This window comes from Dipteris shenzhenensis, chromosome 1 (genome assembly GCF_047967505.1).
Source record: "Dipteris shenzhenensis isolate YYH24624 ecotype China chromosome 1, Dip_SZ_1.0, whole genome shotgun sequence".
In the NCBI taxonomy this organism is placed as follows: domain Eukaryota; kingdom Viridiplantae; phylum Streptophyta; class Polypodiopsida; order Gleicheniales; family Dipteridaceae; genus Dipteris; species Dipteris shenzhenensis.
The window spans coordinates 73,469,399-73,485,183 of record NC_141596.1 but is presented as its reverse complement, the minus strand read 5'-3'; the positions used below and the strand labels follow the sequence as shown (position 1 = coordinate 73,485,183).

The 15,785-nt window shown below is 40.9% G+C and overlaps 1 protein-coding gene across 1 annotated transcript; it reads right to left on the bottom strand.

Annotated features, from left to right (window-relative positions):
• Positions 1-436: 436 nt before the first annotated feature.
• Positions 437-2,235, bottom strand: LOC147906355 (putative aquaporin NIP5-1). Its single transcript, XM_087391191.1, has 5 exons — positions 2,140-2,235; positions 1,530-1,754; positions 1,143-1,337; positions 854-915; positions 437-677 (listed from the first exon to the last, which is right to left on the bottom strand). The coding sequence occupies exons 1-5, from the start codon at positions 2,233-2,235 to the stop codon at positions 467-469; spliced, it is 789 nt and encodes a 262-aa protein (XP_087247317.1). The 3' UTR covers positions 437-466.
• Positions 2,236-15,785: the final 13,550 nt, after the last annotated feature.

The following is a 15,785-nucleotide window of genomic DNA, read 5'->3' as shown; positions in this document are numbered from 1 at the left end:
TTTTCAATTGAAAACCCCCTCATATATGTATATTTATGTGAGTTTTCTAGATTAAAAGCCTCTTATGTTGAACCCATATGCTATGGACGTATTTTTAAGTGGACCACTCGGATGGTTTTTAAAGGTTTCGAGGGCATCCTCTCTTTCACTAGTAGCTAATGGAGATATGATTTTATTGTTTGAAGGCTATAGTGTAGATGATAAAAGTCCCATATGACCATAAAAATCGATTGACATCAAACATAATTTGTTAAAGCATTAAAAACACTACTCACAAGAAGAGGGTGATATTTGTATGCCAAAGCAAGGCGTACATGTATGCATTTTCAATACCTTTCTTCCTTTGCCCGGATGGTTCGAGTTGTTTTACCACCTTGTTTCATTCAACACACTTGAACACAATTCTAAGGAAATTGCCTTCGGCTTAGTGATTTATGCCACCCTTGTTTGTTGACTTTGTCACATTCTAAGGAAATTGTCTAAAGCTTGAGATTCTCACTGATTCCTCTCCTCCAGCTGGATGCTCTTTATAAACCCTAATAAAGCTGTAAGCTGCTGCTCCTACTATCGCGCCACCTATTGGACCGGTGATGTACACCCACAAGTCCTTGTAGTTGTGGGCAGCTACTGCAGGACCCAAACTTCTCGCAGGGTTCATTGAAGCTCCCGATATACCCCTGCGATCTCAGCGTCAAACAATCACACAGGAATCAGAACTGTCTGTGGATGATGGGAAACCATAGCATCACTCTTCACCTGCAGATTGGTCGAATTTGCCCCTAGTATCGAACAATCATAACATAAGCATGTCAGCCGGCGATGTGTTTGAGGCTTCAGCGTCTTCTGGACTCACCCGGCAGCAAGGTTGTTGAGGATTACAGTGACTCCCACGGCTATGCCTGCCAATTCGCCAACCTGCACATCTCTACTATCCTTACATGTGTCGGAGAGTTTCAAAAGTGACTTGTGTACACTGATGAGATTGCATTAAATCTGTGCATATTTAAGAATTTAGAAAGCGTGACAGGCAGACCACATTAGAATGCGTCCAATTGCTTCAAATTATTAGAGCTGAACGCATTGAATGATTTTCATGGCTTTAAGACGTTGAGTTTTTCTCCAGCTAGACGTTAGAGTTTTACAGCGCGGGTATCTGTAGAGACAGCGGTCACCACGAACATAAGGATAGAGGTCAAAACAAACTCCGCGAAGAAAGACTGCCACACAGATCCTGATGGAAGACTTACGCCTCCATGGTGATCGGGCTTAAAAAGGAACATTAGAACGAACGATGAACATATAGAGCCAGAAACCTGAGCCGCGATGTAGAGAGGCACCTGAAATTCGATAACAACGCGTTATTAATAAGAATGAGTACAAAATCACAATGATGTGGCCTTCCAGATAGTTCTAGCACAATACAGTCATGCAAAGTCCAAGACTCCGGAGTTCGGAAATGTCGTCCTACTGAGATACTTTAGCTGCATAAGATAGTTCACCATGGAGCCTCAAGAAGCCGTTCCTATTACCTGTACCCAAGGAAAATGTTTAAATGTCGCGAAGGCAATCGTTATTGCTGGATTTATGTGTGCTCCAGATATGTGCCCCGTTGCTAATATCACTGCCATAACAACTAACCCGGCTCCTGCTGCAAGCCCCATGTACGTAACCTTGCCATTGGTCTTTTCATTCATGATACTTGATCCGGCTGCCCCAAAAATAACTATGAAGGTGCCAATGAACTCAGATGCAAGCTTCCATAAAAACGAAATACCGAGTGTTAGCTCCAAATGTGCTACCTGCTTTTGAGATGAAGCGAAAATTAACGGCACAGCAAAAACCGATTAGACGCATGCATTATCCCGACTTCGGTAAGTTAGCAACCTCGAGATATTGTCTATCAAGTCCGCATAAGATTATCCTATGGCTAAACCTTTGCTCATACCGCATACACAACGTCTTCAGATCCGTGACTATTTCTACCATGCGAACTATAAAATCTAGCTCCAGTACTTGAAAAAAATCCACAGCTAGCTTCGGCTTCCACCTCTTTTACTAACGAAACTGACACAGCAAATACTTTGTTGGAAGTTGAAGGCATCATTAATATTGATCTGGCAGTCTACCAGAAGTAACAACCTTCTTCACAAGGTCTGGAGTCCTGATTGGCCAACTCTCTTTCGAGAAAGATGATGCGCTGCCTAGCTTTGGCTCGCCAGCTTGACCCTCCTCCATTAGTCACCAGCGGGTTTGGTGGAGCAGCAGTACTTCTACGAGTACTTCTACAAGATCAGCGTGCAGCGTCTTTGTAGGCTGAGCTATCCGCGACGATGGTTCGATAACTATCCTGTTCGTAATAAAAGGGTTGGAGGCTTGGAGCTGACGAGTGTCCACTAAGGGGCCGTGGCCCGTAGGGCATGTAAGTATGGAGCATGTCGGGCAAAAGCCTGACAGGAATCCACGAATGAACATAAGAAAAGGCAACGTGCAGGCTGCGATTCTGGAGCCACAATACGCCAAGGCATGCTCACTTACTACGTACCTAGCACCAGTCACTCCGTGACTCTCCGTCAATTGTAAAACTATTATAAAGAGAACAGTATCATTGAAATAACGACAGCACAACTTTTGCATGGCGTCCACCATGACATGCTTTGCAAATTGTTTTAAGCTGCCTTTCAACCCGCGCTCGATGCAACTTTCTAGAGGAATGCTCTTTTCGTCCAAAATGCATTGTTCCCTGAGAACACCTTTTGTGGAGTCCTATGTTCTCCTGTTTATCCCTCTCGCTTGACAAATACTCTCAACAGATGCCAGGTGTGAGACTAGGGGCCGTTTCCAACGTCGAGTCTCATCTCTCCGGCATTTTTTGTTTCTAGCTCGGAGCACCCGGTCACCTCTCTGAGACTGTGCTCCTTATGCTATGGCAACTTTTCTGTCAGCTTTGTTCACTCCAGCGCAAGAATTACAGCCCATGCCATACCATGCTATCTTGCACTCAAGGCATCAGGTAGCAAAGCAACGACTACGTACTGAGATTAAGAGAGGAAGTATTCCCTCATGTGCAGAGGATTTGATAACCTGACAACCCACCATAATAAACGCAAGATGATTCGTTGAAAGGTTGAACGAGCACATCGTCATGGCCCCCTAGTGTAGGTGGCCTTCTTCGATTCCTTTTCTTAATCAAATGCGCATGCGGAATACATTGCATCATTGGTGGGCACAAAATTAGGGCAGGTATGACTCGAGAATAGGTTACGCACGGGAAGAAAATTCAAGTCAAACTAGCTACTACGAGATTAATTTGGCATGTGATTGAGATAAGTAATTGGGCACTCTCTAATGTGTATGTGCGTGCACTCTTGCATGCAGGACTCATGTTTGTGTACCTCCACACATGATGCATGCATCGGGTGCGTGCACGCACACGCACGCGCACGTGCGCATGCGTGTGTGTGTGTGTAAGAGAGAGAGAGAGAGGGAGAGGGTTGCACACATGATGCATGCATCGGGCGCGCGTGCACGCACGTGTGTGTGTGTGTGTGTGAGAGAGAGAGAGAGAGAGAGAGAGAGAGAGAGAAAGAGAGGGTGCGTACATCTGCACATGCATGTACACAAACAATGAAGTGGTACTCATACATATTCACATTTGTGTGTGTGATCCACATCGCTTAAAAGTTGATACTTCCATGAAATTAATACTACATGGAGCATTTATCTTCTATAATTTATTGGATATCATATGTAATTGATTTTTCCACCCTAGTACATGAACTCAACCACTATAGTCTCTCACATTTTAAAACAAAGCATTCTCTTTTCTTTAGTGCTTAGCTAGATCACCTATTTGCTTAGTATTTAAGATAATAATATCTTCCACCATGCAAGAAGTGGTATTCCAAATCAATCTCATAAAAATTTCCCACGCTTCCTTAGGGTTGAAAAGTAATCCAATCTATCTCCTAAAGCTATACTTAAATAGGTGCCCTTTACAAATCCTCTCTTCGATAAACACAACAACACAATGCATCCATAGATGCATTTTCAGACATGTTTACTGAATTTTTTTTTTAAAATGATGGGTGCGTCTATAAGTGTGTCTATAGACTTGCATCTAAAGGTGCATCTATATAACAGAGAGATGCAAGGCACACTTATAGACGCTCTGCAGATTTATTTATTTTTTAACAAAATGATATGTGGTTGAACAGAATGCTATGTGGTTGCAGGAATCCCATTTCTACAGTATGCAATGCAATTCTTACAGCCAACAACATTTTAATTTGCACAATTCCATGCATGTCTATAGCTATTGGTAATTCATTATATATTATTAAACGAGTTAAGGGACGAAGTACTGGAATTTGAAGTGCATGTATTATTGAATGATCATATACAAGCCGACTATTACAATTCTGAATAAAACATTACAACTCCAAAACATTTACATCACAAAGCATTCATTGATAAAACATTGCACAAGAAAATTGAATGCCAAAATAATAATTGGAGTGTATTAATTCACAACCCAAAAAGTGCTTGTATATACATATAGCAGGAAGCCAAGCCACCTGTGGCTTCAAGTACAAACACGAATACTAGCTAGCACTCACTACTTCTAACACTACTTCTATGACTAATCGGAGGCATCCTCGTCCTCACTCCCATTATCACTCCCGCCACCCTCAAAGCCCTCTTTGTCGCCTTCCTCCTAAATATCCCCAGAAGCCTGCAAACCAGGGAGAACATGTATTAATGTATAAAAAATCAAATTTTTATTTACAACATTGACATTTTTAAAGTACTTTTAAATACCTACAAGGGTGCTCCAGTAGCCTGGATATGCTGGCCCTCTGTAATCAACCCCTCATCATATAAGTGCCTCCAAGTATGTCGCCTGCGATGTCCATGATGGTAGGCTATCTCGGCAAGAGTAGGGTAACTACACATGATATCAAGCTGCAAGATGACACAATTTACAGAGGGGTTAGTACAAAGGAACAACCTCCTAAAAAACACATAAACACAATATAATTTGAGATCGATACTTACAAATTGGGCCTCCTATGACGCAATATCCCTTGCTCCATCATGCACGTTTCCATATTGCTCCATTTGGATCCATTGTGCCTCCATGTGTTGTAGACTGAGGTCCTCTTTCACTACCTTCATGGCTTTCTTCCTTTCAAGCTTATGAGAAGTGTGTGGCTGGCCCCTTGATGGTTGTCCTCCCTCTCTCCTGGAAGTCTCGGTTAGTGCCTGCCTCTTAAGCAAAGACCTCTTATTGGCAACAATACTGGTAATCCTTGTCTTTGCCCATTTGTCAGTGAGCTCAACACGTTCTGGATTGGGATACCTCATGCGTATAGTCTTGATGCTATCATCAGCCAAACTTTTTTTTTGCTCTTTACATGGAACAAAGCAATCTCTATAGTTGTTATGAACTGCAGAGCGCATGAAGGATATGACGTGCATCCTGCAAGATGTCGCCCATCTCAGTGAGGTCATAGTAGATCATACCATCACCCTCTAGCATGTCTGCATCTGAATCATCCCCACCCCCAAAGAACTATCCCTCATGCAATCTCGTGATTCTCCTCATGCAATCCCTTATTTCCATCATGCATGCCCTCTTTCCATATGCATATATAAAAGAGTTATGCATATACATAAAAGAGTTATGCATGTACATATGCATAAAAGAGTTATGTTGTATGAAACATATGGCACATTAAATCTTTATTCGTATGAATTTATCATGTGCTTATTGCTTTAAATTTTTAAAGCTTCATGCATGAAGACTCAATGCATGACACTTTCTGCATGACCATCAACTAGAAGGAAGGAACAATGCATTGCTACCTACCCCATCTCATGAATGCTTAAGGCATTGAAAATTTAACTTAGACATGCATGCAAGGAAAAGGAGAAGGAAAGGATCCAGAAAGAGAAGGAGAAGAAGAAGGAATGAGTATGGGAAAAAGGAGGAATGAGTATGAGTTGGATTACAAGTGCATCCATGCATGCGTCAATGCTTGCGTTCTATTTCGTGGAGCACATAAGAAGGCTCGAGAGCATCCTACTTGTGGCAAGGCAAGATATAGAGTAGATTTCAAAACTTTGGATGTGCCTTGAAAGGTTTGCGATATTTTCCCATAATCCCTTACATCCAACATATGTTCAAGTGTAAATCCATTGTAGAGCTCATGTCATGGAATTCCTCCCATTAATCAACCGATGGCAAGTGGAGATCTCTTACAAACACTCCTGCGTGGGAGCATATTGAAGACACGTGGCCAAGCTTCAAGGAAGAACCTAGGAACTTGAGACTTGGATTGGGTATGGACAGTGTGAACCCATTTGGTCTCAAAAGCACCACTTACAGTGTATGGCCAGTGATATTGATGAATATAATCTTCCACCCTCTATGGCAATTAAGAAAGGACATGTTATGTTATCCCTTCTAATTCGAGGGAAACATAAAGTCAAAAACGTGGATGTTTATCTGGAGCCTTTGATTGATGAACTGGATATACTTTGGAGAGGTATCGAGGTGCATGACATGCGCCTCCCTCTTCACTAGACTTCACATGCAACGCAATGTTGATGTGGATGATGCATGACTTCCCAGGCTATGGTGAGTGTTCAAGTAAGCATTGAACTTTTAATTATGAGTAGGCAATCAATGTGGCATTGGAAACCCACCTTGCTTATGCAATTGCATTTATTGTTTAGGTCTCACTACATTGGCTTCATGGCTTGAGGGCATGAAGAAGGTCATTTATGAGAATCACCATCGATTTCTCCCACCTGACCATCTTAGATATGTCCCACCTTGGAATGAAGTCCCCCCACAATCACTCACTGCAAGAGATTGGAAGCAAATTTGGGACCTATCCACAACTCCTCCTCCACATGGCATGAGCCTATAAGGGTTCGTAACTATTGTGTGCTATATTGAATGAAAATAAAGATTGCATGCTAACACCATCTTTTGTTTAGATACTCCATCTTTTAATGGCTACCATATTGGTCCCACCTAAAGATCAATCACTTACTTGATCCCATGGATATCTCCAAGAATGTGGCGTCTACCATTTGGGAACATTTGATTGGGACACAAGATTCCTTGAGCATAAGGGAGGATCTTTGCACAACAAGGATGATGTGTGAAGATTGGCCACAAGAGAGGCCAAATGGGCGTGTCTTTTTATCCCGTGCACCATGGACATTATCAAAGAAAGAGATGGTGGCAGTGAAGCGGGCTATCACTACAATTCATACTTCCACTGGATGCATGGGGTGTTTGAAGGGGGCCTTCACAAAGAGCAAGAAAAGAGGTGTAGAACAATTATACGGCTTGAAATCTCATGATTGGCACAAGATGCTCTAAGTAAGTATGACTTGGCATAATCTCTCTTTCCTTCCAAATTTGTGAGTGTAGAAGCAACTAATCAACCATCGCTCATGTGTTCATTTCATACTACCTACTAGCATTTCTCATAGTGCATCAAAGGACGTGAAGGATTGTATTTACAAGATGGGCAAGCTTGTGAGGTACTTCACACTATACAAAATGTAAGGCATATCAATGCATGATGCAAGGTTTTCATATTGCTAATGTGGTGCACTTTTTTCTTTCTAGGTATGTGAGCTCAAAGGAAATAGATCCCACCATGCTTGAGGATGCTTGAGTTATGTCAGTGGAGGTGGTTTGTTTAGTGGAGGAGACCTTTCCACATTCTATTCTCACAAGCTAACTACATCTCATAGTGCATTTGGTGGATGAGATTGCTATATGTGGCACTATACATGCACGATGGTAGTTCTTCCTCGAGTGCTTCATGAAGATCTTGAAGGGTTTCATGAGGCAAAATGCAAGGCCCGAAGGTAGCATGGCTGAGGGTTGGTTGGTACAAGAGTCACTTGTATATATTTTTGAGTTTCTTGCTGATGTGGATAGCTCTCTCCCATGACTTTAGAGAGATGAAGAAGACCTAAGGATGACTCTATTGTGCCTCAAGGGAAAGGACAGAGCAAAGTAATGGATAGGGAGTTATATAGTATTGCCTTAAGAGGAGATGCAGCAAGTGGTTTATGTTGGCATTGAGAAAACTACTTGCACCATCGTATCAGATGGATGGAAGAATGTTAGCAAGCAGCACTTGATTAACATCATGGTTGTGACGTTCAAAGGGGAGGATTTCCAAAAATTGATTGATATAAGCGGTGAGGCTAAGATGGGAGAATTCATTGCAGAGCAGTTAAGTAGATGTATTGAAGATATCGGTCCTCACAATACTATTCAACTGATTAAGGCTGGGAAAATTATAAATCGTAGATATCGATGTATTTGGGCATTGCCATGCTCGTGCTACTATTTGGACTTAGCCTTGGAGGATTGGTACAAAACACCTGAGACAAAGTTCTTCAAAGTTGATGTGGATGAGGCTCAAAAGGTCGTGTTGTACTTTCTTAACCATGAGCGATTAATAGCCATTTTTAGGAATCATCAGCCTGTGAGTCACGCGCTAGAGCTTCTAAAGCGAGGTGAAACACATATTGGTAGAAACTATATAATGATGGAGTGGTTGTTAAACCAGGAGGCTCTTGTAACCGAGACGCTATTCAGCACAAAAGCCGTAGAGTGGATAGCCGAGGCATACTCAAACAACTCTCATAATGAATTTGGAGACCTAAAAGTGTTGGTTAATAATCCGATGTTTTGGAAGAGGGTGTCCGATGCAGTGGAAGCTATGAAGCCAATTTGGTTTGCAATCCGTAGGTTGGATGTAAAAGGGCCAAGCATGGGAAGTGCTTATATGGCGTGGTGGACTATTGAGAGGGATGTTTTGAAGGAAGATGCCAGGCTAGGCGAAGGTGGATATAGCATGTCTAAATGAACCGCGTTGCAAAAGATGGTGTGAGAATGATGGAATCAACCTGACAACTCTTTGCACCATGCCACCCATATATTAGATCAACAATGGTGGGAATATCGCACAAAGACTGATGTATAGATGATGCAGTCATGGCATGATCTTCTTGGACGTCTCTTTGAGGATAGGACAGAGTATGCCTCTGTAGTTAGGGAACTGTCAACTTTTCAAAATAGAGAAGGACTATGCATTTTTGTTAAAATTGCTCCCATGGAAGGTCACTCCTTTGGATCAATCTTGCATAGCACATTCCCACAATTAACTAAGGGCTTGATTGCAATGTCGCCCTTCACAGAGTTATCACTAAGAGCATCTGCAACATCTATGAGAAAGTTGGCAATTTGCCTAAATAGCCATCTAATGGCAAAGCAATCTAACTCTAGTGCCCATGCGCCCTTGGGATTTGCTCATGTAGTTGTACTGGCATATAATTCTGGTGCTAACCATGGAAATGCCCTAGGAGGAGCAAAAGTTGGGTCTTGCGGATATCGACTTTCGGTCTAGTGGAGGCTTCTTCCCCAATCAATAATCCCAAATGTGACAGACATGTCATCCGTCGTGAAGTCCAGCATGTAGTTGGTTGCTTGCAGATCGGTGTACGCATATCTTTGTTCATGAACTACTTTCAAACCACTGTCAATAGCAGCAGCAATGGACAATCCATGATGACAAAATAACCTTACTTGCAACCTAGTGAGTGGAGAGTTCCAGTCAAAGCGAGGTTCTTCTCTGGGATGTGTGGTCTTAACCCATCTCACATATGTCCTACATCGCTGTGGGAGACACATCAACACATCGTGTAGACTTCCACCATTAAAAAAAGGAGTGATGACCTAGAGCTCTTGGGTGTGTGAGTACCCCAATACTCAACACACAGCTCTATGGACAACTGTCATCGCTAGCTCATTCTTTAGTGCCACATGAGCATGGGCATCATCTCTATTACTCCTCTTGCCAGCATACCATGTTGTTGGCCTAAGACTTGGGACACCCACAACCTGTATCGTGAATACCTTCCGTTCTCCTCCCTTGCCCACTGGTTTGTGCAAGGTCAACGCTTGCAATGGAAAGTGTATTGTGTGGGAGCACAAGATTGACACTCTGTCTATGTTACTAGCCACGTGTTGTGCCCTTTGAACCTCATCACCTCTCAGTGGTTGAGAGGGTATAGAGGCTGGCTCCTTTTCAGTTGTAGCTAGGGACGTAGCCTGCTGCCCATAAGCTGATGTAGCCTTCTTTGCACAACTCTTAGCCACTACGACACGACAATCTAACGCAACGACCCTACTCTTGTGTTTGGCCCATACACCCATCCATTGTGTTAATTTGAAGACATCAAACTCTTGTGCAAGAGTAGGGTCTACATTGCATGCTTCGTTGAAGGGGTCTCTATATTCCAAATAAAGCTACTAACCTAAAGCATGGCAGTTGTCTCCCATTGCACCCGGCTCACAAGGTCATCATGACCTTCAGACTACAACTGGTCTTAGCATCATCAAGAATCCTCCTCTTCATAGTGCTAACTCCCTCTAAACTAGACAAGGTTGATTCCATCTCTCTCCTCCATGTTGCACACCCTAATAAAAAAGCCATCCCAAATGCTTCTCATCACTCTCTTGCGCTCGCCCTTACTTAGCTCTTTCCCTACTTTTTGTTTATTGTCGAAGATTGAGGCCATGCTTGCGAGTACCTCTTGCTGTGTGTGTGCGGAAAGCTTTCTCACTTGACACTAGCAAATAGTTGCAGTTGCCACACAATAGTGAGCAGGCAGACAAGGCAGACATCTGATAATAACTCCTACCCTATGCATTCTTTTTTTTTTTAATTACAAGAAATGCAAACGAGTTATCATGCATTAATGTAAAAGTTTGAAGATTAATTACTTTCAATGCAACAAATGATTCTTTCAATGCATGCATGCAACATGCAAGGTAATTTCTTTGAAAATCTGACCCCCCCCCCATCTTTATGCGGAGGGCCGAGGAAACCTAGTTCCAGGTCGTGGTTCCGACTAGGCCCCTGTCCTATTCAAGATGCGCGACCAGGAACCACTTGGAGAGAGGAGGATTTTTACCTCTTCTCAATCCACTGTTAGTGAAAATGAAACCGGCAGTTGGCATATATCTTGGGGCGGTAGTACTACCACTGGTAATTATTGTATCACTACTAGTAGTAGTAGTACTACCGGTGGTAAGTGACATACTACCATCAGTAGTGCTACTATTCCTGGCGGGAATACTTTTACTACCGGTGGTAATAAAATTATCGACAGTATGGTTAATACTACCACAAGTAGTATAGTGTTAAACTACCACCAATAGTGTTGGTACTACTGCCGATATGTATTTGGTTTCTAGGTTAGGGCCACCTGATAGAGTAAAGGCATGATTGTATATGTGAATGTGTGAAATACATCATCACGACACGTAATCACAAGAAAATTCACATGATTGCGTGAATATGCAATCCTTATCTTTAAGTTTTGTGGAGTAAGGCCCCATACCTTTTTTATCCACCTATTTTAGCCAAACTGTCTCACTATTCTGTATGCCTACTATTTCAGCCCACTATACATGATGGGCATCTAATTCTAGCCCATTATTTCAGCCCAAAGTTAATTTCTCAAACCATTATTTCAGACCAAACTTATCTCAGCCCACGTCTTGTCCACTTATTGAGCCAAAGCTTATCTCAACCCACTTATGTTAGCCAACACTTATCTGTAAGTTAAAACCAAAACTTCCTTCAAACCATATGCACATAAAAAATGTGAACTTTTTTCAAAAGTCTTGGAAATGTAATCTTCTTCCAAAGAAGTTTGACAATGTAATCATATTCCAAAAATTATAAATGGGAAAAATGAACATGGAAGTAATGATAATAGCCCGAATGCAAAAGTTATTTGTATAACACATTCATAAGCAGCCTGAATTAAACACTCATGATCTAATAAGTATCGTAGCAAATTGAAATGCAATGGGTTGAAGCAATGGTGTGGCATTGCAATTGGCTTAAGGGGTTCCACAACCATTGCAATGGGCTAATTTGGGGATCCAATACTACCCATATGATGAACATAAGGCATTAGGACAACTAAAATAAAGCTATTTAAAGGCATGCTGGCCATACTCCAAAAAGCTATCCAAAGCGTGTATTTCAAAATGTAAAAAGAATGTTGAAATGTTAATAATGGGCTAAAAGATAAGTGGGATGACATAAATTTTGGCAAAGATAAGTGGGAGGAAAAAATAATGGGCTGAAAGATAAGTTAGTTTGGGTACAAATGAAGGTTTGGGCTGAAATAATAAATTTGGCTTGACATAGTTTGGGCTGAAATAGTATGTTTGGGCTGAAAGAGAAAGGTTGGGGTGCAATAATGGTTGAAATAATAATCCTGGATGAAACAATAATTTATGGAGAGGTGGGAGCATGTGCAACGTAGGAGTGGTGATCATCCTCCAACCCATGTATCTGTCATCCTCCTACCCATGCACTTATCAATGCTTTCTCAATTTTACATACTTTAACATCAAAAGAGGTGGAAGCATGTGCAGCATAAGAATGGTGATCATCCTCCTACCCATGTATCTGTCCATGCTTTCTCATGCTCATCTTTTCATACTTTAACATCAAAAGAGGCTATAACTTGTGGAAGTGAGAGTGTGAAAAGTTTTACTTAATGCAACCATTTATACCTCTCAGACGGAGTCATATATAAGTCATGTGCTTACTTTGTGACCATATTTGTGAACATAACAGAGTCTTATATAACCACTCATTGCAATCACATATAGTTGGAATATTCAATTGGAACATTGATGAAGGACATAACAGCCCAACAAACACTGTAGGGGTGATGGATGTAACCACTTCCCATAATAAGGAATCTAATATAATGTTAATTAGTCCAATAAGAAAACTAGAAAATATAGTAGTAGTGTATATGGTCATGCTACTCTCTATACTCTCCAATGGTAGCCTCATATAGCCTTTGTTGCATGGTCGTCTTCCTTTTGCACCTTCTTATTTCATTTGGGTTGTTTGGGAATGTACGATTAGGCTATCTATGAACGTCTTTTACAAAAATCTTTTACATTTGTTACCATTAGTCTCATGTTTGTTTGGGCTGAGATGAATTCGCTCAGTGCTCCTACATTCCCTCATTCATTCAATACAACCCATGCACTTGTTGAAATCAAAGCTTGCAAAATATGAAGTTTGCATGCAATACTTCTCCAATCATGATATTTTGTGGTAAACTGTTTGGATTAGCCTGTCAATCAATGTCTATTACAGAGAACTTCTACATTCAGGTGGTTGTCATTAGTCTCATGTTCGTGTGGGCTGAGCTGAATTCATTCTTTGCTTTCATGTTCTCTCACGCTAGAATGAATTCACATACTATGTCTACACTCCCTCATTATTTCTTAAACCCATTGCAATTATGTTTGCTGAAATGTAAGCTTGCAGAATACAAAATATCACATGATGTTTCAGAATCCAAAATATCTCAATGTTTAAGAATCCAAAATATCACTTAATGTAATGGAAGCCATACAATGTTCAGAAACCCAAAATATCACATAATTCCATAATATGGGATCCAACATGCTTTGATTGAGTGGCATCAAAAAAGGAACCCAACATAATGCCAATAAGGAATCCAACTGAATTCCATTGAAAATATTGCAATTAAAAAATCCAGAAGTAGTATTGTCATGCTACCCTATAATGAAAGGCTATTCTTCAACAGTAGCAGCATCCAACCTTTGTTGCATGGCTCGCTTTCTTTTTTGCCTTTCTATTTGAAATGAAGGTGGGTCAAGCAAGGCTTCAGGTGGTGGTTTTGGCCTTCGAGAATGCATTTACTCTCAACACATGAATGTCGTGGACAAGTTTGGTCATCATGCTAGAAAGATGGGCACGTAACATGGCTTCTTTACCTATTCATCATGTAGTGAAAGCACCCATCACACTCAACTTTCAGCAACATTTAACAACATAGCAATTTTAAGACACTTGCAAAAGGCAACCTATGTATGCAATTGCAGTAGTGAGTTGGGCTTGTAGTCCAGCTTTGTAAGCATCTGCATGAATCAAGTAATTGCTTGAGCAAATGCAAGAAAAGATAACAATAGAGCAAAGTGATCATGTTAAATGGATACATCCTTTGAATCTATCTTCTCCATGTCTCGTTCCCCCTACATTTCATCCTCGAGGTGCCAAACCCTTTTGAGACTAGTGCATTTAATGTCATTGGAGACTACTCTATTTTCATCATTACCTACTCCATTGTTTCCTTTTGTGATTTGGTCTTGAGCCTCTACTACTCATAGATCATAGGTCATTGCTTGCTTGGGTGTAGCGATTTTTGGTGAAGTTCAAGGCAATTTTTGTATATAGATACCTTGCCTAACCCATAACTTATACATTGCTCAATGGAATTTGACAAACTTTGTCTCCAAGTTTTACTACACATTCTAATCTTGAACATGAGACCCAAAAAATATGAAATAAAGATTTGGAACAAGACCGTTAAAGCATTACAAGTGCTATGTTGCATGTGAAGAATGCATCTTAAAGAGTATAGGATATAACAATTTATTCAAAAATATAAAAATTGTATTCTATACATACATGCAATCAAGTAATCATTCAAAAGTAGACTACATGAGCTTCTCCTCAACCCAAGGACACGCCTGATTGAGAATCTTAGGTATGGTTTAAGGGACCTCCAATGTTGTGCTAAAGTTACACACATCCATTCAAGGTCATGCTCCATAACTTTTTTTTAATTTGTTGAAAATCAAAACAGATTGAAAATTTGAAATCTAAACTAGTGGGAATACTATGTGGTGGTCTTAAAACATTAATAGTTGGTGATATTGGTATCCTAAAATGGAAGAATTTGAAAATGTATAATTTATGTATGTGCAAAGATCTTTTAATAAATCCAACACTATTTACAAGTTTGTATTGGTTTTCCATGCACTTGTTTGATATATCAAAGATCAGTGCATTTCATCATACATAGCATCAAACCTGATAGCGTGCCCTTTGATCTATTTGTGTTTTGAAGCAATTTATGCCACATTGCACTTGCTTGGGATATCTAATTTTACTAACGTGTATTGCTAAAGGAGAGAAACACTAGTGGTTGAAAATTTTTATACTCTCCTAAAGTTTGAATTTTCACACCTCTCGCTTGCAAGTCTTTGAATAATGCAACCTGCACTACCCAGCAACCTGCACTATAATCCCTACTCATCAACCCTACCCTTGAACATGCACCCAAAATCTCCTACACCTAAGGAGCATCGACATACCCTACCCTTAAACATGCACCCAAAAACTCCTGCACCTAAGGAGCATCGACATTGAGATGTTGAATGCTGAGATGTCCCTTGCAACCTAGAGGACGTGTAGCAGCGGGCGGTGCATAAAAGCATTGAGGTTAGATGACTCGAGTAAGCTATCTTCCATTCATTGCTCGTCTCACAAACTAGTTGGTCTCTATTCTCGGGATTCTAATTTGGCAGTTCAATGATCGTTGCCATGGCATTAATAGCAAGATGCATCTCGTCATGACCTGTAGGACAAGCGAATAGAGACTGCGATATAGAAAAGATGAAAAGCTTGGTCAAGGCACAAGGAAAAGATTGCGAGTCAAGGAAAGCAATGACACGGTATTGAAACAGCAATGGAAGACACTTTTGCAACATTTGCAGAGAGAAAAATGACAAGAAGAAGACGTCTTGCAAAGCAACAGTAGGAAGCAGTTACACAACTACACACCATCGAAACAAAGAACATGAGCATACATCATCTAGCTGCAAAGAGGGT

What these genes read in the sequence shown, in the direction of transcription:
- LOC147906355 (XM_087391191.1), bottom strand. Translation starts at nt 2,235, where the DNA reads ATGGAGGAGGGTCAAGCTGGCGAGCCAAAGCTAGGCAGCGCATCATCT. An exon ending in CTCCAGACCTTGTGAAGAAG is followed by an intron (nt 1,755 to 2,139) that starts GTTGTTACTTCT and finishes TTTTTATGGAAG; the next exon opens with CTTGCATCTGAGTTCATTGG. An exon ending in TCTCTACAGATACCCGCGCT is followed by an intron (nt 916 to 1,142) that starts GTAAAACTCTAA and finishes AGAGATGTGCAG; the next exon opens with GTTGGCGAATTGGCAGGCAT.